Source organism: Chinchilla lanigera, unplaced genomic scaffold (assembly GCF_000276665.1).
Source record: "Chinchilla lanigera isolate Chin_1 unplaced genomic scaffold, ChiLan1.0 scaffold00045, whole genome shotgun sequence".
Classification (NCBI taxonomy): domain Eukaryota; kingdom Metazoa; phylum Chordata; class Mammalia; order Rodentia; family Chinchillidae; genus Chinchilla; species Chinchilla lanigera.
In genome coordinates this window covers 156,541-184,366 of record NW_004955446.1, presented here as the reverse complement: position 1 = coordinate 184,366, position 27,826 = coordinate 156,541, and the positions used below count along the sequence as shown (strand labels likewise).

Genomic DNA, 27,826 nt, shown 5'->3' with positions numbered 1-27,826 from the left:
TCCTGCCTTAGCCTCCTGAGTGCTAGGATTACAGGTATGCACCACCACACCCAGATATAAGTGGCTTTTTAACTCACTTATCAGTGATCCATTTTAGTAGCTGATTTGGAAGCTAAAAGGTATGAAATAGTAAATAAAATCAATCAAAAGGAGCTTTAAAAGCTCTTATTTTTTGCCCAGTTCTGCAAGTATGCTTGTGAACAAATGTTCTAGGGCACTGTGTCAGTCAGGATTATGTAGCCCTGTGGTAGGTTGATTAGACTCATTTTCTGTTCCTCTAGATCTGTGTGTAATCATCATGCACGTATGGGCCAGTTTAGTGAGGAATGCTTAAGGGCCACTTTATAGGAAACATGAAACTGTGAAAAGCATTCTTTTATTTCTCTATTTCTGAAAGATTGTATTGGTAAATGTTTTAAAAAATTGACATTGATAAGAGAGATAAAGAGTAAAATGAAGGAGGAAGGGAAGGGGCAGGGGAAGGGAAGGGGCAGGGGAAGGGAAGGCGACCTATAAATAACTGACGTGCCTTATATATGTGTACCAACTGCCCACAGTGAATGTAACTGTCATGTACTGCAAACATGTACTAATAAAAATAAATTTTTTAAAAGACTAAAGTGAAGGATTTTTTGGGTTTGGTTTTGTTTTTAGAGACAGGGTCTTGCTGTGTAGTCCAGGCTGGCCTCGAACTCTTACTGTCCCCCCACCTCAGCCTTGGACATGCTGGGATTATAGACGTGTGCACCATGCCCAGCACACTGTGAAGGATGCATAAAGCACATGATGCGTAAAATGCAAAGCACGACAGGTGAACATCAGTGAAGGTGTTTTAAAGTCCTTCCCTCAGGCTGGGCGTGGTGGCGGACGCCAGTAATCCCAGCACTCAGGAGGCTGAGGCAGGATGATCGTTGCGAGTTCCAGGATAGCCTGGGCTACAAAGTGAGCTCAAGCTCAGCCTGAACTACACAGCGAAGGGGCTGGGGATTTAGCTCAGCGGCACAGCACCTGCCTGGCAAGTGCAAGGTCGTGAGTTCGATTCCTGGTACCAGAAAAAAAAAAATAAATAAATAAAACAACCTATGAACTGCACAGCGAGACCCTGTCTCAAAAAGGAAAAAAAAAGTCCTTCCCTCAGAACAGAGGAGTGGGCTGAGTAAAAGGTGGTGGTTGGGAAATTCCTGTGAAAAGTCCTTTTCCCTCTCATGGCCGCTAGAGTCCCGCTGGCTTGTTTGTCCTGTGCTTCGGCAGGTGCAGAGTATGCATAAATGCAGGTACCTGTCCCTGTGGACAGTAGCAGCAGCGTCCTAAAGGGGTGGGAAAGCTGGCTCAAGCTTGGGTAAAACGTTTCAGTTTACGCCTGAGTGTAATTGAATGCTGTTTCTCATCATCTGCAGTTTTAAGTTTCTCACTCATGAATTTATGCTTTCGTTCATGTTACTAAATCACTGTCCTGATGTATTAGGAAATCCTTACGTTCTTACTTGGCCCGTTACTTAGTCATCTACTTCTCACCTTTACAACCTCTTATGACCACCAGTGCTGCCCTTTTCAGTCTTTTACTAAAACCATAATGCAGTTTCTTGATGAGAAAGACTCTTTTGGTGGCCAGCACGGGGGTGTGCACCTGTAATCCCAGCTCCTTTGCAGTCAGGCAGGAGAGTCATAAGTTCTAGGCCATCCTAGGCAACTTCGTGAGACTTGCTGAAAATAAAAAGGGCTGGGGGTGGAGCTCGGTCGTAGAGCACCCTGGGTTCAGTCCTCAGTACTGCCCAAACAAAACAAAACGCTCCTTTGGTGCTTCATAGTTTGTCTTATTTTAGGTATTATTATTGATATATGTATTTTCTTAAATTATCTTCGGTGTGTTCTCATTACAGTTTTTTGGCTAATGAGAAAAATGAAAATGCATTTAATAAGCAGATGGAAATCTATTACCGTTCAGATCGCATGTACCTCCTTTTGGCTTGTGATATTTAATTTTTTCAAAGAAATATTTATATACATAAGAACAATAAATAAATATAGGTATAAAGATGTTTAAAAGCCAGGCATGATGGTGCATATCTGTAATCCCAGGACTAGGAGACCAAGGCAGTAGGATCACCATGAGTTCAAGGACAGCCTGGGCTATATAGTGATTTCAAGGCCAACCTAAACTACATAGTGAGACCCTGTCTCAAAAAAAAAAAAAGATATTTAAAGAATAATAAAATGAACATCAGTGTTATGTAACATTGAACCACCAAAATAAAACTTTACCACCCAGGCATTGGTGGTGCACACCTGTAATCCCAGCTCTCGGGAGACTGAGGCAGGAGGATCACCGCAAGTTCAAGGCCAGCCTAGGCTACATAGTGAGTTCAGGACCAGCCTGAACTACACACAAAACCCTGTCTCAAAAAAACAAAACTAAATAAAAATAAACCTTATCAATACCTTTGAAACCCTGTGTGCCTTTCCTAACTGTATCTGAGCCACCTCTTCACTGCCTTTGGATATAAACACTATCTTTTGTTTTTCATTCTTTTGATTGTCTTTAGAGTTTTACTTTTTTTTTTTTTCAGTGTTTAATGTGGCAAGTTTTTAACCTTAATGGAATCACAGTGCATGTATTTTTCTGCAGTGTGCTTGTCCCATTCAGTGTTACATTTGAGATTTGCACATTTGATACATGTACTATATAGGTATTCATTTTTAGAGTGGGTTTTTGGTTTTGCTTTTGATTGTTGGTTTGGTTTGGTTTGGTTTGGTTTTTTGTTTTGTTTTGTTTTTCCAGGTAGGGTCTTCATATTGCAGTTTAGGCTGGCCTTAAACTTACTATGTAGTCCAGGCTGGTCTCCAACTCACGGCAATCCTCCTGCTACAGCCTCGCAAGTACTGTGGTTACAGATGTGTGCCACCACACAAGCTTATAGTTTTTTAAAAATATAATTTATATATGTGTAAATTTACCTTTTTGAAGTGTACTCTTTTCAGAGCTAGTTGCTGTTACACACAGCTGTCCCAGCTACTCAGAAGGCTGAGGCAGATCAGTTGACTCCAGGGGTTCAATGCCAGCCAGGGTAACAGAGGAAGATCTGTCTCAAAAAAAAAAAAAATTAGGGGACTAGGAGTCTGGTTCCGTGGTAGCATGCTTGCCTAGCTTGCACACATGCCCTTTTGATCCCCAGCACCACAAAAAATTAATTAATTTCAGTGTAAAATTCAGTATTTTTTGTATGTTCATAAAATACCATTAATTCTTACTGCTTTATGATAGTCTGTTCCTTGAAATACTCCAGTCTATATCATTTATTCTCTTGGTAGATATGTACGTTCTTTCTCATTGTGGCCCACAGCAAGCAGTGCTGATATGAGCAGCCTTTTAAGTATTTTCTGCATAATACAGTCCTAGGAGTAATGTTGTTGGGTGTTTTTAGCTTCAACTTCTCTAAAGTAAATAATAGCAAATATTTCCCCAGGTAATTGGACCTACCTAATTTTCTCATAATATTTATGAGACCAAGGGAGATACTTCTACTGGAGGTGAAGTCATCGTTCGTGATAAAGATGAGATACATTCCGTGAATTATAATGTTCTGTCTTTGTAGGACTCTGCTGTTATTTGAACACAGTGACATTGTTGTCATCTCATTACTCAGTGTTTTGTTCACTAGTTCTGGAGGAGGACCAGCAAAGGTAAAATTTTCCATTATCAATGACTTGGAAATGAAAAGCATAGTTGTAAAATATCAAAAGTAAAACGATCTTTTAACATTGTGTAATAATACAGGGGTGCTTTACACTAGTTCTCCATTTTTCTTATAAAAACATTTCTCCTCTTTTTACTTTTTATTTTAAAATGATTATAGATTCCTTAGACATTGCAAAAATCGATGTTTCTTTCACTCAGTTTCCCCTAAAGGTAGCTTCTTACCCAACAAAAGTACACTGTTAAAACCAGGAAATTGACATCAGTACAATCCACAGACCTTTTTCAGGTTACATCAATTTCACATTCAGTTGGGTAAGTACAGGCTTGTGTGTCACCACTACACCCAAGATACCAAACTGACACCTCACCACAAAGATCCTTGTGCCCCTTTCCCACCTCCTTCTTCATCAAGTTGTTTTTGGGAAATACCTATGAATTTGTTCTACTTAAAGTCTGAGTCCTTGGTACTCACCTGTAATCCCAGCACTCAGGAGGCTGAGGTAAGAGGATCACTACAAGTTCAAGGCCAGCCTGAACTACATAGAGAGACCCTGTCTCCAAAAAAAAACTAAATAAATACGTAAAGTCTGAGTACAAATGACCAATAAATACATGAAAAAATACTCAGCTTTACTGGCCATTAGAGAAATCCAAATTAAAACAATGCTGAGATTTTATCTTACCCCAGAAAAAATGGCTATCTTTAAGAAATCACACAATAACAAATGTGGAGAGACTGCAGGGGAAAAGTTGAACCATTCTACATTTTTGGTGGGAATGCAAACTAGTGCAACCATTACGGAAATTCCTCAAAAAACAAAATAGAATTCCATTTGACTCAGCTGTTCCCCTTCTATGTATCTTCCTGAAAGAGTTAGACATCATATTACAGTGATCCATGCACACCCATGTTTATAGCAGCACAATTCATAATACCTAAATCTAGGAAGTGGCCTTTATGTCTATCAGCAGATGAATGGATACAGAAAATGTGGTATTTACACAGCGTGGGGTACTACTCTGCCATAAGAAAGATAAACTTGAGTCACTTGTAGGAAAACGGATGCACCTTGAGACAGGAATGTTAAGTAAGATAAATCAGACACACAGGCTTAAATATTGCATGGCTTCTCTTAACATGAGAAACCAAAATTATAAATAAAAAGCAAAATAAAAACAGATACTAGGAAGTAGGGAGCTAGATCTTTCTCAGAGAGGAAGAGGATGAAGAGATTGTCGAGAGGGGGCAGAGGGGAGAGGATGTGAAAAGAATCAAGATGTGTCACATATATGTACCAACTCCACACAAGAAATGTAAGCATTGTGTACTACAAACATTTATTCATAAAAATTTTTAATTAAAAAAAGTCTGATGAACGTTTATGCAGTATTTTACCAGTTAGCATCCCTGTGCACCTTAAGTAATTCAACTGTTACCCCCTTTGGTAAAATAAGTTGCAAATCTACCATTCTAAACTGGGAGCCAGTGTTTCTGTTTTACCAAACTAAAATTTTCCTACATGTGGCGCACTGTCCTACGCACAGGAGAAGAGAAGTAAAGGCAAAGATAGTAACCTCTGTTCATCAAGGGAGTGTCAGAGCTAAGAAATATGGAGAGAAGAATGAAACAGGAGAACAAAGTAACTTGCCAGCTAGAGCACAGTGAGAAAGCCCCTGGCGCTCAGACTGGGTGATTAATATTAAAGCACAGGCAACCATTTTGTCCTTGCCCCTCACTCATGGAGCACTCCAGAATTTCAAGTGCATTAGAGTTTTGTGTGTTTAAAAAAAAAAAAAAGCTGAATATGGCAATGTGTGCCTGTAATCCTAGCACTCTAGGAGGCTGAGGCAGGAGGATTGCAAGTTCAAGCCCAGACAGGACAACACAGGCACTGTCTCAAAATAAATTTAAAAATGGCCAGGCTGTTTTGTTTTGAGACAGGGTCTGTATCATTTCAAAGGCCTTGGGTTCAATCCCTAGTGCCACACACACACAAAGTCTTAACGTACAATAAAATAATCTACAGTATAAAGTAGAAAAGAACTTTCTGAGCGTTAAAGCAATGGGGGAAGCTTAACTACAGACATGACCACAAGTAAAGTTTTACATTTCTTTTAGAATATCAGTCACATCAGTTAAGAAAAACACTTAAGTTCCACAAAAGAAATAGTGTTCCCTAATATGTGGTATCTTTTAAAAAAAAAAAAAAAAAAAGACAGGAAAGCAGAAGGGAAATTATTATTAGACAAATAGGGAGGTGTAAGGGAGGGTAATGGGGATGTGTGGGTACAATCAGATTATGTTATATGCATGTATGAAAATATACCACAGTGAAACTTAATATCTTGGAAAATTAATATGCTGGAATAAGGGGGTGGGGATTTAGCTCAGCAGCACAGCGCCTGCCTGGCAAGTGTGAGGTTGTGAGTTTGATTCCTGGTACCGGGAAAAAAAAAATATGCTGGAATAAAAATACATTTGAAAAATACAAATTCAAAAAAATAAAGTTTGACAGCACTAATGATCAAATATAAAAGTATAGATCTTCCATATCCTTTCAATAATCAGAGATCTGTCCAGAAGTGTCGTGATTTTCTTTCCTATGATTCCAAAGCACAACTCTCAGTTGCCCTATTTTTTAGTAAGAGATTATTATTGTCACTGTATTTTAGTGATCTTTCAGTTTTTTGAGACAGGGTCTTGCTATGTAGTGCAGGCTGACCTTAAACTCCCTTTATGTAGCCCAGACAAAACAAAAAAAAAATGAAAACCCTTTATGTAACCTAGGCAGGCCACAAACTCACCTCGATCCTCCTGTCTCAGCCTCCCAAGTGCTGGAATTGCAGGCATGTGCCACCATGCCCAACCCAGTATAAGTATTTGTAATATACTTACATATAAATATATATGGAGTATTATATATACAGTATTATAGGTGTACATATTATATAGGAAGTATCTATAAATTCATAAATATAAACTGTATAGTAATGATAGTTTAATTTTTTACCCCAACTTTCAGAAATATTTACATAAATGAGGCTAGTATGTCCTTTCTATAATTTTGTCAAAATTCTTTCCCTAAAATGAGAACATAAACTTTAAAAGCTTACCAGTTTGAGTGTTTTACGCCTTCACTGGATCTTAAAAATGACTGCTGATTTTCTTAACATAGCCTCATGATTGTTCTTCCTTATAATGAGTAGAAACTATAATAGCCTCTATCCCTTGCATGTTATATAGTATAATAAGTCCCTGCTAATTATTCTTTAACTAGTTGGGGCTTTCAACCAGATTTAAAGTAACATTTAGGAAGACTGATTCTGTGAACTTTGTTCATGCCTAGCCATGTTAACAAGGACATAGTTTACGTTGTCGATATTAGGTATCTTGAATATCCTGCAGAATTTATTGAATCACTTTATTTTTATATCTTTCTGTTAGTACTGTAAATATATAAGGACTTTAATGTCATGTTATTTTTTCTTTAAATGTTGGTTTTTTTGTAATGTTTCTCTGTAGCATTTCTGTAGTTGTCATATTAAAAATCAACCTTTGAAAAAGCTATCCTTTGTGTTTTTTCTTCATTTTCAGACCAGAGGAGCTGCTTTTTTCATTATTGCTGTAATCTGTTTGTTGCTTTTTGACAATGATGATCTCATGGCTAAAATGGCTGAGCACCGTATCCTTTTGCAGCAGATGGGAATTATATAAAGACTCACAGAATAATCGAAGACTGCAGAATGGAGAGAAGACTTGAATGAGCTAAACTGATCACTCAGGAATGAAACTTCCGTAGATTAATGTAGACATCTTCATTATTCAAATAGTGAACAGTTTCATTCTGTTAAATGTTTTAGAGCATGTGGTATTGTCAACAGTACCCAGAAGTTCAGAAATTCAGACATTGAAGGATGTATTAGAATACCCTGGTGTGCTACAATACAGTTTTCTCATCTAGTTTTTACTTTCTTACTCTAAATTATTCCTGCCAGTTCAACTCCTCCAGTCATCTCATATAAATCTCTCTCTCTGGTCAAATACGTCTACTGACTTTATTCTGACTTTATTTATGCCTTATTTCCTGTCTGCATGCCATTGCTGCAATGAGGAGAATTCAAAGCACCCATTTTGGCTCTTCTGGCTACTGATGTGATTGCCCTAAGATCTTTTTGTTGTTGTTGTTGTTGTTGTTTTGTTTTTCTCCGGTACCGGGAACCGAACTCACGACCTTGCGCTTGCCAGGCAAGCGCTTTGCCACTGAGCTAAATCCCCAGCCCCTGCCCTAAGATCTTATGAGTAAGATAATAATTACTTTGTCACAATGAGAGAGGGAAGCATGACTTTAATAAAGCTCCAGGTTGCTTGTGATATAACGTATATTTCCCACCCATCCACTTTTACTTGCTGCTTGCCTAGCTGGGGCGTACATGGTCACTGACTTAGGTGACAAGTTCAAGACTGATTTTACTGGCCGGGTGTGGTGGTGCATGCCTGTAATCACAGCACTGGGGAGGTAAAGGCAGGAGGATTCCCATGAGCTCAAGGCCAGCCTCAGCTACATAGTGTTCAGGCCAGCCTAAACTACATAGTAAGACCCTGTCTAAAAAAAAAAAAAAGACTGATTTTACGTTAGTGTAAGATACAACTTGAATTCTGCTAGACAGGAGTGGTTCAGGGACTTTCACTTGTCCCGTTGTCAAACAGTGCATGTATGGAGGTGAAGTACTAAAATTTAGCCATTACTGTACTTGTTTTGGAGACAACAAAAGAAACATAAGCCATTCCAACGTAATTATTTGCAAGAGTTTTAGATTATATGCTTTCATTTTTAAGAGAAACATTAAGTTATTCAGGTTTGGGGCACCATTCTGCATGCAAACCAAAATAATGTAGCTAAAATTTCAAGAGGACTTTAAGCTTCACAGAGTTAATATTTGGAATTTTTTCCTTTACTATCATTCCCTTAGCTGAAGGACATCATGACAGCGCTCTAACTCACATGCTTTATACAGCAATTGCCTTCTTAGGTGTGGCAGATCACAAGGTATGTTCTGTTGCTAATGTGATCAAAAGATTCTGAAAAGTAACAGCAGCTATAACTTTGTTTTTGTTTTGAGACAAGGTCTCAGTAGTTGAGACTGACTTTGAACTCACTGTAGCTCAGGCTGGCCTCAAACTCATGGAGCGCCTCCTGTCATGTACTGGGATGATAGGTGTGCACCACCATACCTGGCTAGGTGCATTTAAATTAAATTGTCACTGTGGGCCAGGGATGTCACTCACTGGCACAGCACCTGCCTGGTAAGGGCAAAGTCGTGAGTTTGATTCCCAATACCAAAAAAAAAGGAAAGTAATTGTCACAGTGTATAGCTCAGTAGTGGCCCACTTGCCTACCATCCACAAGGCTCTGGGTTGGATTCTCTGCCCTATAAAAAACCTTTTTTTTTTTAGTTAAGTAAAATAAGTTACCACTAATTTCAATATGCCTTGTCATTTAAGTAGTAAAGTAATTGAGGATGTGAAAAAAAAACACTGGTTCCATAGATCTAAGGATTGAATAGTGTCTGTATTGCTGATGAGACTTCTCATTTTACTTACAGGGTGGAGTACTGTTGCTAGTACTGGCTTTGTGTTGTAAAGTTGGTTTTCATACAGCTTCCAGAAAGCTCTGTATAGATGTGGGTGGAGCCAAACGGCTCCAGGCTTTATCCCATCTTGTGTCTGTGCTTCTCTTGTGCCCATGGGTCTTCGTCCTTTCTGTGACAACTGAGGTAAGAGCAAGAATGTATTGGTAATAAATAAATTACTGTTACTTACAAATTTCTGTTTAACACTTTTTTGTTTGTTTTAGGGGATGGTTTTGGGGGTTATTTGTTTGTTTTGAGACAAGAGTCTTGCTCTGAACTCATTGTGTAGCCCAGGCCTGACTAGAACTCTGATCCTTCTGCCTCAGCCTCCCAAGTGCTAGAATTATAGGCATGCACCACCACTCCCAGTTCTGTTCAGTAGATTGTATTTTGTTGTAAATTATGATTGAAAGTGGCTTAAGGTATCTTTGCTTTTCCTTTGTAGTTTTGTAATTTGGAGCTAATTTTATTGTTTATAAAAAATATAAGTCAGATACTATTGCATTAATGCATCCTTCACATTCCTGTGGCCCAAAGGAATTACTTGAAAAAAAGTCTGTCTTAGGCTCAGGGATTATAGATTACCTAGCATTTATAAAATTATTCAACAGTATTTTCATTTAAATACTTTAGGAAATAGTGGAGAGGGGCTGGGGATTTAGCTCAGCGGCAAAGCGCCTGCCTGGCAAGCTCAAGGTCGTGAGTTCGGTTCCCGGTACCGGAAAAAAAAAAAAAAAAAAAAAAAAAAGGAAATAGTGGAGAAATGTACCAATATCTTGTATTGCTTATATGTTAGCATTTTATGAATCATGAGAATATTTGTTTATACATAAAAGGATTAACAAAAACACCTTGTAAAGTGTGAACTTCATATATATATAGAGAGAGTATTGACGAGTTTCTGTTTGTTTTTAATTTTCTAGAGTAAAGTTGCATCTTGGTTTTCTCTCATTATGCCTTTCACAACGGTTATCTTTTTTGTTATGATCCTGGATTTCTATGTGGATTCTATTTGTTCATCCAAAATGGAGGTTTCCAGTTGTGCCCGCTATGGATCATTTCCCATATTTATTAGTGCTCTCCTTTTTGGAAATTTTTGGACACACCCAATAACAGACCAGCTTCGGGCTATGAACAGAGCCACACACCAGGAGAGCACGGAGCATGTCCTGTCTGGAGGAGTGGTTGTGAGTGCTGTGTTCTTCATTCTGTGTAAGCATTTTCCCCGTGTTTTTATTTTTACAAATTTCTTTTTATGGAACCTGATGTTCAGATCATTACTCAGTTGTGGAAATTGTTCATGCTTGCATTTCGTTGCTTGCTGACAGTTATTGTATTGGTTTTTGGTAGCTTTAACTTTTTAAAACTTCTGTAATATACTTCTTTTCTCTTTGTAGCTGCCAACATCTTGTCGTCTCCCTCTAAGAGAGGACAGAAAGGTACCCTTATTGGATATTCTCCTGAAGGAACACCTCTTTATAACTTCATGGGTGATGCTTTTCAGCATAGCTCTCAATCAATCCCTAGGTTTATTAAGGAATCACTAAAGCAGATTCTTGAGGAGAGTGACTCTAGGCAGATCTTTTACTTCCTGTGCTTGAATCTGGTAAGCTTTTTAAGTATTAGTGGCATGTCTTAAAAGATCAGTATTTTAATTTTGACAGAATGATATCATTTTAGGGCCAGGGATATAGACTCAGCAGCACAAGCGCCTGCCTGGCAAGCGCAAGGTCCTGAGTTTGATTCCCGGTAGCAAAAAAAAAAAAAAAAATGGTATCATTTTAGTACTTCACAGATTTCTGATAATTAGAGATGGGCTGAAATTTCTATTTTCTCTTAAGTAGTGTCAGGATCACAGGACCATATCCAGACTAAAGCAAACAAGATACTGTGGAAGCATTCACTATGTTATTTTGAATCCATAAATGAAGTAGCTTTTCAGACATTTTATCCTTTCATAGGATCGCTAACATTTTACAGCCTCATTTATTGGTTTTCGAAGATATAAGTAAAACTACCATGCCTCCTTTTAAATAGCTTGTAAAATGAATATATCTAATTTGGCATAGTTTATTACAATTTATACAAAATAAGGTTTCTAATGTAAGTGGCAGTTAACTAAAGCGGATTTTGAACAGATCGTCCAAAGTTTTGGTAATTAAAGTTTAAAATTCTCATGATTAAATTCTGACACATCTTAAATCACTGTTGTATTTCCCAACATACTGCTCTAATATTTTTTTTAACATTTTTTTAGCTCTTTACCTTTGTGGAATTATTCTATGGCGTGTTGACCAATAGTCTGGGTCTCATCTCAGATGGGTTCCACATGCTCTTTGATTGCTCTGCTTTGGTCATGGGACTTTTTGCTGCTCTGATGAGTCGATGGAAAGCAACTCGGATTTTTTCCTATGGGTAGGTACACTGGCTATCAAAATAACATGGTACAGTGAAAAACCAAGGTGCAAATTCCAAGTAAGGGGATAAAAATATTACTTTTTATGGAAATAACTTCCAGGTCTTCATTTTTCTTTGTTTAAACCAGATGAGGGGATATAACGAAGCATTTGATAAACACTGAATGATAGTAAGCTCAAGGTTAAACTCCCTAGTTGATCCTTTTCATAGACAAAGAGCAAAAAGAACAGCTAAAAATCTTAAGATCTTTGCCCAAGGTGGGTTTAGTTTTTTTGGTTTTTTAGGAAATGGAATATACATGGTTGTTTAAAAGACTGTTTAACTTTGTTTTTGTTAAAAAGAATATTCAAAATTTAAAGGGGCGTACAGGGGATGTAGCTCATCAGTGGAGCAGCTGCCTGGCAAGCATGAGGTCCTGAGTATAATTCCCGGTTTTAAAAAAAAAAAGGCTTTTTTTGAAGGGGCTATACATAAAAATGTTCATTAATACAGTAATATCAGAATCATTTTTGTGCAAGGTATTTTGATAAGAACACTAAATTAATAAATTTGGCTCTTACTCTCAACTGGTTATATCTTTAACTTTAGATGAACCAGAAGTACAAATGATTTTGGTACAAAGCAAAGATCTATGTTCCATGTCAGATACAGAGCACATCAAGGGTTTAAAGAAGAGAGAAATAACTTCTTGCTAAGAATTAGGAAAAAAATTTTGTAAGAAGGACTTTGAATATATAAAATTTCAATAGATACATGTGTGGAAGGACTTCCCAACATCAATATGATACTTAAGTATTAATAATTTTCTGTTATTTATGTAGTCATTTGAAAATCTGGACTTGTTTCCTCATTTGTAAAATAGTAATGTTTTGTTTTGGTTTTTGGTTTTTTTCCGGTACCGGGAATCGAGCGCACAACCTTGCACTTGCCAGGCGGGCGCTATGCCACTAAGCTAAATCCCCAGCCCCAAAATAGTAATGTTTATACTACAATATGAAGTACTTATTTTCTTTTTCTAAAAATTGCTGTGTTCTTAGGTATGGCCGAATAGAAATTCTCTCTGGATTCATTAATGGACTTTTTCTAATAGTAATAGCTTTTTTTGTATTTATGGAGTCAGTGGCTAGATTGATTGATCCTCCGGAATTAGACACAAACATGTTGACAGTAAGTCTTTTGCTTTTCCTATTTGAATTTCTACCTATACTTACATAATTTTTCTAGTTGTGTTCTGTGATGTAGAAGGTTTTATTTTAGTTTTATTGAAACCAACAACTGCCTTTCTTGCTACATAGTATCTGTCCCTTATCCCATGGTTTTTCCATCTGCAGCTTTAGTTAACTACAATTAACCATGGTCTGAAAATATTAAACAGAAAATTATATAAATAATTCCAAAGTGTGTGTTTGTTGTTTTGTCTTGTTTCATTCTGTTTTGTTTTGTTTTGTTTTGTTTAGAGACAGTTTTTCACTACATAGTCCAGGCTGTCCTTGAAGTCACTGTATAGCCCAGGCTGGCCTCAAACTCACAGTGATCCTCCTGCCTCAGCCTCCCAAGTGCTGGGATTACAGACGTGCACCACCACGCCCAGCTAATAATTCCAAAGTTTAACTGGTTTAAAATGTTTATAATTGTTAGACTGCATTATTAGCTATTGCTGTTAAAATTGTGGCTAACGTACAAATAAACTGTATCATGAGCATATATGTGTAGGAAAAGATGCAGTATATATAGAGGGTTTGATATTTCATGGTTTCAGACATCTGCTGGGGGTCTTTCTCTTCTCTTTGGTAGTGCTGGGATCACTGGTGGTCTTAACATATCCCCTCAGAATAAGGAAAGACTATTGATATTTGAATTGCTAAATCTTAGAAATTAATTAATCTTTTTCCCTAATATTTTAGTAGTTAAAATATTATAGTATATTATAAAGCATACAATATAGGTTTCTGACTTTTTTAAATGTTTTTGTTTGGAGATGTATTTTTAAATACCTGAGGTGGGCCAGGGATTTAGCTCAGTTGCACAGGTGCCTACCTGGCAAGCCTAAGGTCCTGAGTTCGCTTCCTGGTACCAATAAATAAATAAATACCTGAGGAAATTTGTATAATGTCAGATAAAATCAGAAAAAAAAATTTTAATTTTGAAGGTCTTAACTCCATAGTTTATTTCACTGCTGTAGAAGTGTGTGATGTTCTCCCCGTGCTTCCACACCTTCCTGCCCGCTGTTTGCATTAGCTGGCAGGCACCACCCCACTCCTACCCTAGGGCCTCCTGCAGGATTTTGCTCACCTGTTCCTGTGCCCTTAAGCACTCCTGCCTCATATTCCATCCCAGTTAGTTATTCCTGCCCATGATGTTCCCAGTGAACCTTGCGCATTCTCCTTTTAGCAGCATTTTTGCCGTTGTTTGATTAGTCGTTCTTTCACAATGACAATGTGTCTTAATTTAGGACTTGAGTTGTGTATCATTAACTCTTTAATGGTATCATATGCTCTATAATAGGAAAAGATAGCAATTAATTGTCAAATGCCTAAAAGGAGTTCTGAATCTTGTTCCTGGAAGCATACATTAGTACTAAATGTTTTTGGAATACAGTTTAGAAATACATAAATGCTCATTTCTTTTTTTAATAGTATGAGACCTTGAACCCAGGAAGCACTGAGTTGTATCCCAAAGCCCTTTTTATTTTTTGAGACAAGGTCTGGCCTCAAATTTATGACCCTCTTTTAGCCTCCCAGTTAACTGGTATTACAGGCATGTGCCACCACACAAGGCAGTGCCCACGCCTTCTAACCTTCAGTGTTCACCGAACAGAAGCACCAAGAGAGGAGGTCTTATGTTAGCCTGTGTAAGGCCATGAGTTCGATCCCCAGCGCCAGAAAGGAAAACATCACACAGAAATGTGTACACAAATATTTAGTAGTACATGATTTGTTGTACCAGTGTTTATAATAGTGGAAAAAAATGGAAATAAAGTGTGAACCAGTGAAAGGATTAGTTAAGTTTCTTGTCCATATAATAGAATAGTATATAGCTCCTATAAAGAATGAGATAGGTACTGGCATGAAAACTATCTACAAGATGTACGGAGTGTACAATTGCAAAATAACAATGCAGTTCTTTTATTGGTTTTAAAATGTGAGCCGGGCGTGGTGGCGCATGCCTATAAAGCCTGTAATCCCAGCACTCAGGAGGCTGAAGCGCGAAGATCATTGCAAGTTCAAGACCAGCCTAAGCTACAAAGTGAGTGCAAGGCCAGCCTGAACTGCATAGTGAGACCCCGTCTCAAAAAGACCCCAAAAAAATGTATATGTGTATATTAGTGTATACATAGAAGATACAGTATTCTCTTAGAAGGAAGTAACTCTTGAGGGTAGAATTACAGGGGACTTTCACCTCCCCTTTCTTTTTCTTATGAAATATGTAAAAATGAAATATTTCTCAATAGAAAAATATTTATAAGATGATAGAGTTTCTGTAAGCAGTATTTGATTTCATTCAGACTCATTAACTCATAACAAACTTATAAAGCTAACTGAAATTTTAAATTCTGGCAGACTAGTAGTCTGAGTCACAAGAAGTAAATAAGAAAAAAAAAAAGTAAATAAGCCCCATATATGTCAAGTAAATCTCTTTACTATGCTGAAAAATGGTTAAAATTGTTTGTATCCTTCATTTTTATATTTGCTTTTTGTAAAACAAATTGATTTCTCTAAAGGACAAAACTATAGATAAATGTAAATTAGTACAGTGAGCTACTATTCAAAATAATTTTATGGAAGAGGATAATCAAAGGTAACTGTTTATCCTTTGGAGTATTATTGGGGCACTCTTAAGTTCAGATAATTTTATTCACTTTGTTAAAACAATTTGAGAGATTGCTACTGTATGTTACATTTTCATTATACCTTTTTTACTACAGAAAATTTTAGTATACGGCACAGTAAGGCCAGGCATGGTGGCGCATAGTGTGATCAGAGCTGCTCAGAAGGCTGAGGCAGGAGGATGGGAAATGCAAGGCAGCCTGTGCAGTTAGCTGGACCCTGTCTCAAAAGACAAACTAAAAAATTAAAAAATAGAAGGCAAAGTAGACTATTTATAACCCACTAGTTAATGTATTGCAGTCATTATCGTACAGGCTGTTGACGTTTACCTAGTTATAGAAGCAAGATTTGAAATGCAGTGTGTACTTGCCATAGTGAATAGTACTTTCAGACTCTTTAGATAAACAAAAACTTTGCATGATTTATTTATACATAAGCCATGAACCAGATACATACCATTTTTAATCACTTATTTAAAGTAAATCTGAATTTGTCGCTTTTGTTTGGTATTTGAAAGTTAAAATGATTCTTCTAAAATTCACATTTTAACATTTTGTACTTATGGAACTTAGGTTTCACTGCAAATATTTTCAAAAGTACTAACAAAAACATATAGCTGTATAATTTTAAATAGCAAGTTTATTTTTTAAATTACAAATTGAGAGATTTCTTTTTCTCCTTTTGCTAGCCAGTGTCAGTTGGAGGGCTGATCGTAAACCTTATTGGTATCTGTGCCTTTAGCCATGCCCACAGCCACAGCCATGGAGCTTCTCAAGGAGGCTGTCACTCATCTGATCACAGCCACTCACAGCACACACATGGACACAGTGACCATGGGCACAGTCACAGCCATGGACCCTCAGGCGGAGGCATGAATGCTAACATGAGGGGTGAGTCCTTGCAGAGCACTGCCTTGCCTTTCACCTGTGTTCTCAATTGCTGCTGGGTTTGTTTTTATTAAATATTGGCCGTCTTACACAGCTGCATTTTTAAAAAGCAATATGTGGCAGTCAGGCATGGTAGCACATGCCTGTAGTCTCAGCACTAAGGAAGTGGAGGCAAGAGGATGGCAAATTTGAAGCCAGCCTGTGCCACATGGCAAGTTCAGTGCCAGCCTGGACTACATAGTTAGACCTTTTCTCAAAAAAAAAAAAAAAAAAGTATGTGGCCCAAAAATAGGTCTAAAGTCATGTGCTATAGAAAATACACATGCTTGTGTAAGTAAAATGGAATATTACTTAACCTTTAAAAAGAAGGAAATTCTGTAATATTCAACAACATGGATGACCCTGGGGGAGATTATGGTATGTGAAATAAGCTTGTTGCAGAAAGACAGTTACTACATGATTCCACTCCTATGTGACGACATTCATAGAATCAAAGCATGGAGCAGTGGTGACTAGAGAGAGAGAAATGAAGGTCACTAGTCAGCAGGCTAAAGTTTTCAGTTAAGCAAGGTCATCTTCGGAGATCTGCTGTACAACATTGTGTCTCTAAGCACCGAGCATGTGTAATGTCATCAAGAGGCTCATGTGAAGTCTCACCACAGTAAAGGAAAAATGAAAATGAAGGGGCTGGGCATGGAGCTCCGTAGTGTGGTGCCTACCTAAGCAAGCATGAGGGCCTGGGTTTGATCTCCACAAAAAAAAAGAAAAAGGAGGAAGGAGGCAGGCAGGGAGAGAGGGACGGAGGAAGGAAGGAGGGAGAGGAGATGACAGGGACCGAGGGAGAAAGAATGCATTTGTTCGTAAGTTCCATCTTTAAATAAATTGCTGTAATTATAGAGTCATTGTGTTCTGTAATGCTGAGGAATAATCCAGACCCTCAAGCTTGTCTGGAAGAGTAACACCTCTACCACTGAGCTACCACCTCAGCCCCAGGGCAGCCAAGGTGACAGCTGAATAAATACTGGTTGCAGGGGAAGACTGAAGTGTGCCATTATGAGCTTTCACTAAAAAGGGAAAGAGATGTTGTACTATAAAAAATACGGGGGTTTATTAATCTCTTCTCCCTGACTGTTTAATATAAAGAACTTGCGTAAATCAAAAACTGATTCAAGTATGAGTTTTTGATGCCTTTCCCGACAAACCAGAGCCTTCAGACTCACCACACTGTATCCTTAGCTTGCCCACATCCTTAGGACCTTTTCACTGGCTCAGAATGCTTTGAAACTGTGACCCTGTCTTAGTCACTTTGAATTACCAGCCACCAACAACGTGCGTGGTGCCTGGTAGATACCCAGCAATATTGGTAGAATGGGTGAAAAAATTCAGTTAGATGCCTTTTAATTTTTAATGTTCTTATATATTTTATCTGTAGGTGTATTTCTACATGTTTTGGCAGACACGCTTGGCAGTATTGGTGTGATCGTGTCTACAGTTCTGATAGAGCAGTTCGGGTGGTTCGTTGCCGATCCCCTCTGTTCTCTTTTTATTGCTGTATTAATATTTCTCAGTGTTGTCCCACTGATTAAAGATGCCTGTCAGGTTCTGCTTCTGAGGCTGCCACCAGAACATGAGAAAGAACTACACGCTGCTTTGGAAAAGGTACTGTATGAAATTTTTTCACTACCTTTTTCCTTTTAAAAATGGCACTCATAGCCAGGTATATAGCTCAGCGCCACAGTGTCTGCCTGCGAGGCACAAGATCCTGAGTTCGATTCATGATACCAAAAAATAACAATGGCATTCAGAATTAAGTTGGCCTAACAAATGTGTGAATAAAGAAAATACATATACATACATATAAAATGTGAATGAAAAAAATGCAGTTATATTTAAAGGACATAAAAGAGGGACTGGCTAAATGTTTGGAGAGACACTTTCTTGGACTGGAGACTGTTGTGAAAATGTTGATTTTCTTTTTTACTAAGTCTCAATTCAGTTGCCTCTCATTAGGGTTTGTTTGTCTGGAGGGTAGATAATCCAGTGTTATTTGGAACTGATTTGGAAGAATCAGTATTTGAGAATAAACAAAAAGGCAGCCATAAATTTGTAGAATTAATTAGGAGGATCTTCTTTTCCAATTTTAAAGTTACAAAATTAACATTCAAAGCTAATATTTTGTCCTTCCACAAGAATAAACACATAAATCCATTTTTTAAAAAATACTAGTTATAGGATCTGCTGGTACATGCCTGTAATCCCAGCTACAGGGGCGGTTGAGACAGGAGAATCACAAAGTCAGCACTAAATTGGGAAACTTTTTGTGTATGTGTGGTTTTTGTGAGACGGGGTCACTATGAAGTCCAGGCTGGCCTTAATCTCATTTACGTAGCCCAGGCTGGCCTCGAATTCGAGGTGATCCTCCTGCCTCAGTCTCCCAAACACTGGGATTACAGGTGTGTGCCACCATACTGGTTTATACTAGAAAACTTAGTGAAATCTTGTCTTGAAATAAAATTTTTAAAAGGACTAGAGATGTAACTCAGTGGTAAAACACCCATGGATTCAATCCCCAGTACCATGAAAAAAAATAGTTTGTTCAGAAGCAGACCTAGGAATTAATGGAATTAAATATATGACACAGGTGGTATTTCATGTTGGTGATAAACTTCGCTAGGCTGGACCTGGTGGCGCATGCCACCTGGCACTGGGCAGCCTGAGGCCAGAAGGAAGATTGCCACAAGTGCAAGGCCAGCCTGGGCTACCTAGTGTGAGTGCAAGGCCAAGCCTGCACTACACAGTGAGACCCTGTCTTGAAAAACTAAATTAAAACAAAACAAAAATATTTGCCTAATCAGCCAGCGTACCACCTTGCCATTTGGTGGAAAAGAAAAGCAGTACTGACTGTCTTAGGAGGACTGAAGCAGGTGCAGTAGTTTTTTTCCTGTTGGTCCCAGTCTTTTCTGGACCAGGCACTCCAGAGTTTTCAGAAAAATACAGGAAGCTGGATGAAACCTGAGTAGTGCTGGTCCTCCCTCAGCAGTGTACTGGGCAGGGTTTTAAGTGCAGGCCAAGTCCATGGTGGGCCCGCTTGGTGCACTGCCCCCTGTAGCTGCCTGCAGCGCTCGGTCTCCCACACTCAGGAGTGCAGTGAGGGTGGAGACGTAGGAGCTAAATTTAAAAAAATAGAAAATAAATTTTTAAAAAAAGACGTAAGAGCTGGCTGCCCCTGCAGCATCTTGCAGGGCCTGCTAGACATTCGAAACTTCAGCTCCCAAGCCAGACCTCCTGAGTTTTAGCAGAATCATCAGACACTGTGCTCAGCTGCTCAAGATTTCCTTCCCACATCCCACTTTGCAGAGGAGACACTGAAAGCCTAGGGTTGCAGACTCTAATCAGTCTCTCAGTTTGGATTTCAGATCTAGACTCTTCACCACTGTACTGTACAGGCTGGACCAGAGGACTGTACAGAAGGACTCAGCTGTGTAGCTTACCAGGGCCTCAGTCATGTAGACTTCAAAATCACTGACCTTAACCTAAGGCATGTGCTCTGCCTGTTCTCATTGTTAGGGCCAGATGAGGCAATTGCTGTTTGAAAGCTTTGTGACCTTTAAAACCTTTATGAATAGGGGCTGGGGATTTAGCTCAGCAGCAAAAGCGCCTGCCTGGCATGCGCAAGGTCGTGAGTTCGGTGTCCGGTACCGGAGAAAAACCAAAAAAAAAATAAAAATTTAAAATTTAAAAAAAAAAACCTTTATGAATACTACAAGGTGGTATCCCTATAGGTTTTACAGTGTTGCAGACATGGCTTCTACAGCATGTGTTGTCAGTACAGTAAGTCCCTATTTACCAAGAGAACCTTCCTAAGCCCAACTGCACCTTTGACACAAGTGCATATACAATGTAAAGCATAAAAAAAACCAAATACACAAAAATACTGTAAATAACCTGTTTTTACCGGCTGACAAGTGCAATACTTCTGGATTTGTTCCCATCCATGTATGTTTGTAATCCCAGGCCCGTTTGTCATGTCACATTGTCACTGTTCGGAGAACTGGGGTTAACCTGCTCATCACTGCCTCGACCCCGTTACACCTGATGGTGATTTCCCAAGATGGCTTTGCCCGGCAGGAACTCACAGGGGTCCTGGAAGCCTCACTCCTCCTTCAGCCTCCTACCTCAGGTTCCCTCCTTCCCGTTTGCTCTGTACAGCCCTCCTTCCTCCCCACCCCACATTCCCAGGCACCTCCTACCAGGCTCTTTCATCCTCTTTTCTTGTCCTCAGATGTGGTCTTACTAAGGAAAGAATACTATACTCAAACTTAAGCATGGATTGGCTTTTCCTTTAAACAGACATTAATAACGCCAGTCCCATAACTGAATGTGTAATTATCGTGTGATAGAATCTTCATTTTATCTTAGAGATTGCTAGTCATTACTCTGAGGCAGTAAGCCTTGGTCTAAATATGTAATGGTTGACTTAAAAAAAAAAAAAACTGTTCTCTCTCTGGTTTTTTGTTTTGGGAGAATTTTGTCTTTTTGAGACAGGGTTTCAGTATGCAGTTCAGGCTAGTCTTGAACTCTGTAGTCTAGGCTGGCCTCAAACTAACAGCAATCCTCCTGCCTCAGTCTCACAAGTGCTGGGACTAAGGCGAGCACCACCATGCCCAGCAAAAAACTATCTCTATGCCATATATTTCTAACAGGCTAAGTATGTACATGACAAAAAAAATTACAAAACTATTAAAATACAAGAATGTTTTTGTAGTTACAAAAGTAGGGAAAGATTTATTTGTTTTCATTGGAGTGGTTTTTTGTTTTTTGAGACAGTGTCTCACTGTGTAGTTCAGGCTGGCCTTGAAACTCATTTTGTAGTCAGGCTGGCCTCAAATGCTAAGTGATCCTCCTACCTCTGCCTCTCAGGTGCTAGGATCAGACATGTATACCACCGCACCTACATAGAGAAACTGTCTCAGATAGATAGATAGATAGATAGATAGATAGATAGATAGATAGATAGAAAGAAAGAACAAGTACAGAGTAGGATATTTTAACTACATGGCTTGCCATATCAAAGTAATTGGGATCTACTGCTGAAAAGGTACCATCATGATTATAGGATGAAGTGTTGCCCATAACGTGTGTTTCTACAATTGAACATAAAGCCAATTAAGATTTAAACAAAAGCAAATAAAAAGAAACAATAGCAATGAATGTAATCATATACTGAAAACAAAATTTTTAATTAATTTTTGTAAAAGAAGGAAATGTGGGCATTCTGAATTTTTTCTTTTTTGTGTGCTGGAGATCAAACCCATGTCCTTGTGCATACTGAGCATGTGCTTTATCGTCTAGCCTACACCCCCAGGCCCAGTTGCAGCATTGTGACTGTTTAAATTATAGCATCTTTAAATAAATAAATAAATAGCACCTTATTTCATAAATAAAATTAGAAAAGTTTTCTCATCTTCTCATAATTAATAAATAGTACTTTTTGGGAGAGGGAGTACAGTACTAAAAATTGAACCCACAGCCTTCACAGAACTACATCTACAATCTTTTTTAAAATTTTGAGACAGAGTCTCACTACATTGCTCAACCTTTCCATTCTCCTGCGTCAGCCTTGCAAGAAGCTGGGATTACAGGTGTATGCCACTGTACCTGGCATCTAACAATTTTAACAATACTATTGCATTATATTGCATAGGTAGCCAGTAATTTAACTGACCCTCTATTGTTGGACATGGAGGATATCTTTTGAATATGTTATCTTGTGTGTGGTTGCATGTGGAGGTGATGTTTACAATAGGTAAATCACACATTATAGCAGTGAAGGAAACCTTTACTTCAAGCTAGCTGTCTTTCTCTTATTCCTTCCTGCTTCTGGCTTTTGTTTCTTGTTTTTTACCCTAATGATTCCTAGACCAAAGAATCTGTGTTTACTTTCTAGCACAAAGCATCCCCATTATGTTAAGTAAGTTAGCCTGTATGAACATTTATATCACCTCTCCTTTTATTTAACAGATACAGAAAATTGAAGGATTAATATCATATCGAGACCCTCACTTTTGGCGTCATTCTGCCAGCATTGTGGCAGGAACAATTCATATACAGGTAACATCTGATGTGCTGGAACAAAGAATAGTACAGCAGGTAATAATCTTTCGTTTTTATAAATTCGGTTGAGATAATTCATACGTAAAAGTGCACAGATCATTCATCATACAGCTCAGTAGTTATTTACTTTTCAAAAACAGTCTTTTAAGGTTGAGTGTAGTAGCACGCACTTGTAATCCCACCTAGGGTGGCGGAGACAGGAAGATCACTGCAAGTTCAAGAACAGCCTTGATTACATTGTTGTTCAAGGCCAGCCTGAACTATATAGTGAGACCCTGTTTCAAAAACAAAACAAAATCTTTCAGCAGCCCCATGGTAATACAGCTTATTGTTTACATTTTGCTTTATTTTATACCCAAAAATGGTTATAATTAAATTTTGATTAATGTAAAAAAATTCATTTGTGATCCATTTTGGTTCCCAGAAGATTATAAAACAGTGTTATTGTAAATATATCTCTTAAATCAATAGGGCCTGGGATGTAGCTCAGCAGCACAGCACCTGCCTGGCAAGTTCGAGGCCCTGAATTCCATTCCTGGTACAAAAAAGAAAAAGAAAAATTAATTAACAATAACCAAGTTGGCAGAGGATATGCTATATTTGAATATATGGATCGAAACAGTGCTGGCATTGCAGTCCTAGCACACATCTGTAGTCTTGGCACTCTGGGTGGCTGAGGAAGGAGGATAACAAGTTAGGGCCCAGCCTAGGCAGTTAAGCAATTTAGCAAGACCTTGTCTTAAAACTAAAATTAAAAGAGAGCTGAGGATGTAGCTCAGTGCAGAGACCCTCAATTCAATCCCTGCAAAAAAAAAAAAAAGTTGTACAACCTAAGCTAAATGTGCCAGTGTGACACCATAGATGTGTTTTCTCCTTCTGTACTTTAATGTCAGGTCAGTAGTGCATCCAACTAGTTGACCAGAGCCAGTTACAGATTTCTCCATTCCTTCTCCACTCCCACTGCTTCACTTACTAGCCTAAAATAAACAAACATCAGGTTGGTAATTTAATGACCTTCCTAGAGATCCAGTGAACACTTTGACTGAATAGTAAATATTACTGTGAAGCCTTATCTTAGACCATCTGTAGCTGTAATAATACTAATTACTTAAGATGTGTACTAAATACATTACTCTAAATGCTTTAAAATGTTTGGTTTTTATAACAGGTTACAGGAATACTTAAAGATGCTGGAGTAAACAATTTAACAATTCAAGTAGAAAAAGAGGCATACTTTCAACATATGTCTGGCCTAAGTACTGGATTTCATGATGTTCTGGCTATGACAAAACAAATGGAGTCCATGAAGTACTGCAAAGATGGGACTTACATCATGTGAGATAACTCAGGAGCACCCCTGGGATGTCAGCAATGAAGATGAATTCAGTATTTGTAATAGTGTGTGAAGGACAAAAATTGTACATAACTGTACAAAACCTTTTAAAGCTCTCTACTATTTGGAGATTGGATCAAGGAATCTTAAAGAAAATTTAAATACAGAATAAAACATTATTTGTTCAAGAAAAATAATTACCACATTTGAATTATGTGTATGAAAGGAACCTTAACATTTGAGTGAACATAACTATCACATCGTCTTCAAAAATGGACACATAATGATGGATTCTAATGAAGACCAAAATTACTTCTGTTTACTTTATCAGGAAGCATCTCCATTGTAAATATGTATTTACATGTTTATTACAAAGACCCAAATGAAAAGTTTTTAGTCAATTTTTTTGCATAGCCTAAAGCTAAAATAGGAACAAAAATTCTATATTTATGGATTTTCTGTATATAAACTGGTTTCTAATCGTAATTTAAATCCAGTAAGTAAAATCTGTCTTGCCACTTTAAATGTAAACTAAATTATTCAGATGAAACTGCAGCAACTGTCTTGAGATAAGCAGGGAAAGCAGGAAAGTATAACATTACAGTTTTTGATGTATTACAAGACCAACCACTGTAAAATAAATTTTTTTTACTTTTGGTATTTTTGCAAATGAATAATTAATTTATTAGGGTTAAGAACGCATGCTAAGTTGTGTCCATGTTATCCACTCGCTGGTCACCTTCCTCCAAAGCAAATACTCCATCTCGCGTTATGCAGCTGGCCCTCCTGGCTGCTGTCAGGCTGGTGCCCAGGCAACCCCAGCCTGTGCGTCATTCCATCTGCTGCTTTCTGCCGTGGAAGAGCCAACCAAGAGGCATTAATAACTGCCAGTTCAGAGCTGAGCACTCTGCCTATGGAGATAACTGTTTTCTAATTTCTGGAAGATATAGATATATTTCAAAAATTCAAAGAATAGCTATGTCAAGGTTTAATAAGAAAACTTGTCCATGAGCCTTTGGGCAATGAAATTAAAGTACCCTATAATTACTTTCTACGGTGATACCTAATTTATATCTCCATTTCCAATGGTTTTTTTTTTTTTTGCTATTTCTGCAAACGAATAATTAATTTATTAGGGTTAAGAACGCGTGCTATGTTGTGTCCATGTTATCCAGTTGCACACAACTGGGTAACATAAGGTTGAGCTCACGCCCTTGCGCTTGCTAAGCAGGAGCTTGTGCCACTGAGCTATATCCCTAGCTCCAGTTCCAATTTTAACTGTATGCATAGTCTGAAAAGACTTTTATGATAAATAGATAATATATAATATATACAGTTTTATGAACACCAAAGAATGTTGTCCAGAAGAAACTTTTTTATTACCTATTTATAAGTATCTGAATATTTTTATTATACTAGGAATTTTAATAAGTAGGATGAATTTCATATGGTTACTATTTTCTTATCTATACCGTAATGGCAAATATGTATTGTAAATCATATTTAATATGTGAGGAGTTTTAAAACTTGGTTATTTTGATATTCTTTGTGTTCTCCCTGCACATTTTTTGGTCCAGAACCTTCAGAACACATTAAAATTTTTGAGTGGTGGGAAAATCATTGCATATTCTTTTTTTTTTTTTTTTTTTTTGCAACAGGGTCTGCTCTGCATATTCAAGTTATAATGCAGTTTTTATATATTTAAAATATTTAAGCAGATATTGAGGCAGAATAATTATAATACCAATGCTAAAAGTGTCATTTCCCAGCCAGGTATAGTGGCACACACCTGTAATCCCAGCACTGAGGAGGCTGAGGCAAGAGGATCACTGCAAGTTCCAACCTAATTACACAGAAGCCAAAATTGACAGTTCCCTTGTAAAACTTACAGACATCAAAAAAATTAACATGATTGAAAGCTATCAGTTGAAATTGAGGGCAGGGGCTGAGGGTGAAGGCAGCAGGGGGAAAATGGGGGAGCTCCAATATTGAAAGCACCATGTTACCAGTTCCAGCACATGTAAACCATAACTTTAGGCAAATCAGGTTTTTCAGCATTTTTTCCCCATTCATAAAGTCAAAATCTGCTCAAATCTACTTTAGAGGACTTGGGAACAAAAAGAATAATGCTTGTGAAAATGAACTGAAAGTTGAAAAGGCCAGGGATGGGTTAAGTTTGAAATAACACCCCAGACAGAAGCAAGTTTGATAGTTCACTTGCCCCAAGAAAGGTGTTCCGGGCTGGGGCAGGAGCTCAGCAGTAGAGGCACTTGCCTCACACAGGCAAGAACAGAGAGAAAGAGGAAGTGGTAGCCAGGTGTGGTGATGCACGCTGATAATCCCAACACTGGGAAGCTGAGGCAGGAGGACTGCCTAAATTCAAGGTCAGCCAGAGCAACATAGTTCAAGGCCAACCTGAACTAGATTGTGAGACATAGTCTCAAAAAGCCAAAGAAAGCAGGGCATGCTGGAGGCAGGAGGATTGCCGCAAGTTCAAGGCCAGCCTAGGCTACATACTTCAGCCTGAACTATACAGCGAGAACCTGTCTCAAAAAACAACAACCAAAAAAAACTATATGTTTATTGTTCCTTTAACATAATAACTAATAAAACTTCAGGCTTCTCATTGCAGCTGGAAGATACTTAAGCTACACATAGATAACCTCTTAACAAAAAGATTGTATTTCACTTTTTTTTGAGACAGGGTTTCACTATGTAGGCCAGACTGGCCTTGAACTCATGGCAGTCCTGCTGCCTCTACTTTAAATTTTAGAGTGGGCATGGTGGCACACACCTGGAATCCCAGCACTTGGGAGGCTGAGGCATCATTACAAGGAGGATCATTGCAAGTTCAAGACCAGCCTGGGCTACAGAGTGAGCTCGAGGCCAGCCTGAACTGCATAGCGAGGCCTTGTCTCAAAAAGACAAAAAACAAAACAAAATAGATTTTAGATCATGATTGTCCCCTAAAAAGTTTATATTAATGCAGAGATGCATGGTTTTCACTATGGTCACATGGTGCAAAATTAAGTAAGTAGTAGCCAGATGTGGTGGTGCATGCCTATAATCCCAGCACTCAGGAGGCTGAGGCAGGAAGACTGACTCAAGTTTGAAGCCAGCCTGGGCTTCATGGTTAAGAACATAGCAAGACCCTGTCTAAAAACAAACAAACAAAAAAAATGGCACAAAGCCTTACACCTGTGTCACTCAGATACACAGTTCTCCATGAGAAACTACTGCTGCTTTCTATTTCCGGTGTACCATTCCAAATGTTTTACGAATATACAAGGAAATCGTCACTTAGAAATGACTCCATAATGCAAGCATTAAAAGCATTCTCATTCTTTTTTTAGCTGCACAGTAACCCCAATGGGTAGATTTTTTTAGGCTGAATGTAATCATTTAGCTATTAAAGGAGCTACACAACGCACACATGAATATCCTTGAAGAGACATCATCTTGCACATGTGCAAGTCAATATGTCAGATAAAGTCCTACAAGTGGAACTTTAGGTGAGAAGTTTGGTACCTTTATAAATGTGAAAAAATCCTGTTGTATTTCACTATGTAGAATCCTAATGGTTTTTCTTCCCACTAGCAATGTTAGATGTCTCAAAATGGAAATAAGCAAACACTTCTCATGGCCTTAATTAAATGCAAGTTAAAGAGCAAGGAGATTATATATAAATGCTAAATTTAGTTCAATTATAAAGCCACTTAATGTTTTGTTCTGTGCTGTGACACACTAGGCAAGCACTCCACCACTGAGTAACATCCCCAGCCCAGGCCCCCACCCCATGTTATTTTTTGAAACAGGTCTTTAAATTGCCCGGGCTTCCCTGATCCTCCTGCCTCAGCCTCTGGAGTAGCTGAGATAACCGGTGTGCACCACCATACCCAGCTCTCTTTTTTTTTTTTTT

The 27,826-nt window shown here is 38.2% G+C and overlaps 1 protein-coding gene across 2 annotated transcripts in view; it reads left to right on the top strand.

The window, feature by feature from the left end:
- Slc30a5 (solute carrier family 30 (zinc transporter), member 5) overlaps positions 1-25,524 on the top strand; it is a 37,433-nt gene extending 11,909 nt beyond the window's left edge. For both annotated transcript variants that reach the window (XM_005392594.2, XM_013518421.1), the window contains 12 exons: positions 3,594-3,681; positions 7,293-7,380; positions 8,669-8,745; positions 9,302-9,472; positions 10,252-10,540; positions 10,726-10,934; positions 11,586-11,743; positions 12,784-12,913; positions 16,262-16,463; positions 17,893-18,119; positions 22,482-22,610; positions 23,743-25,524. In XM_005392594.2, the coding sequence (XP_005392651.1) occupies positions 3,594-3,681; positions 7,293-7,380; positions 8,669-8,745; positions 9,302-9,472; positions 10,252-10,540; positions 10,726-10,934; positions 11,586-11,743; positions 12,784-12,913; positions 16,262-16,463; positions 17,893-18,119; positions 22,482-22,610; positions 23,743-23,913 (1,939 nt within the window). In that variant the 3' untranslated portion in view covers positions 23,914-25,524. The remainder of the gene's footprint in view (positions 1-3,593; positions 3,682-7,292; positions 7,381-8,668; positions 8,746-9,301; positions 9,473-10,251; positions 10,541-10,725; positions 10,935-11,585; positions 11,744-12,783; positions 12,914-16,261; positions 16,464-17,892; positions 18,120-22,481; positions 22,611-23,742) is intronic.
- Positions 25,525-27,826: the final 2,302 nt, after the last annotated feature.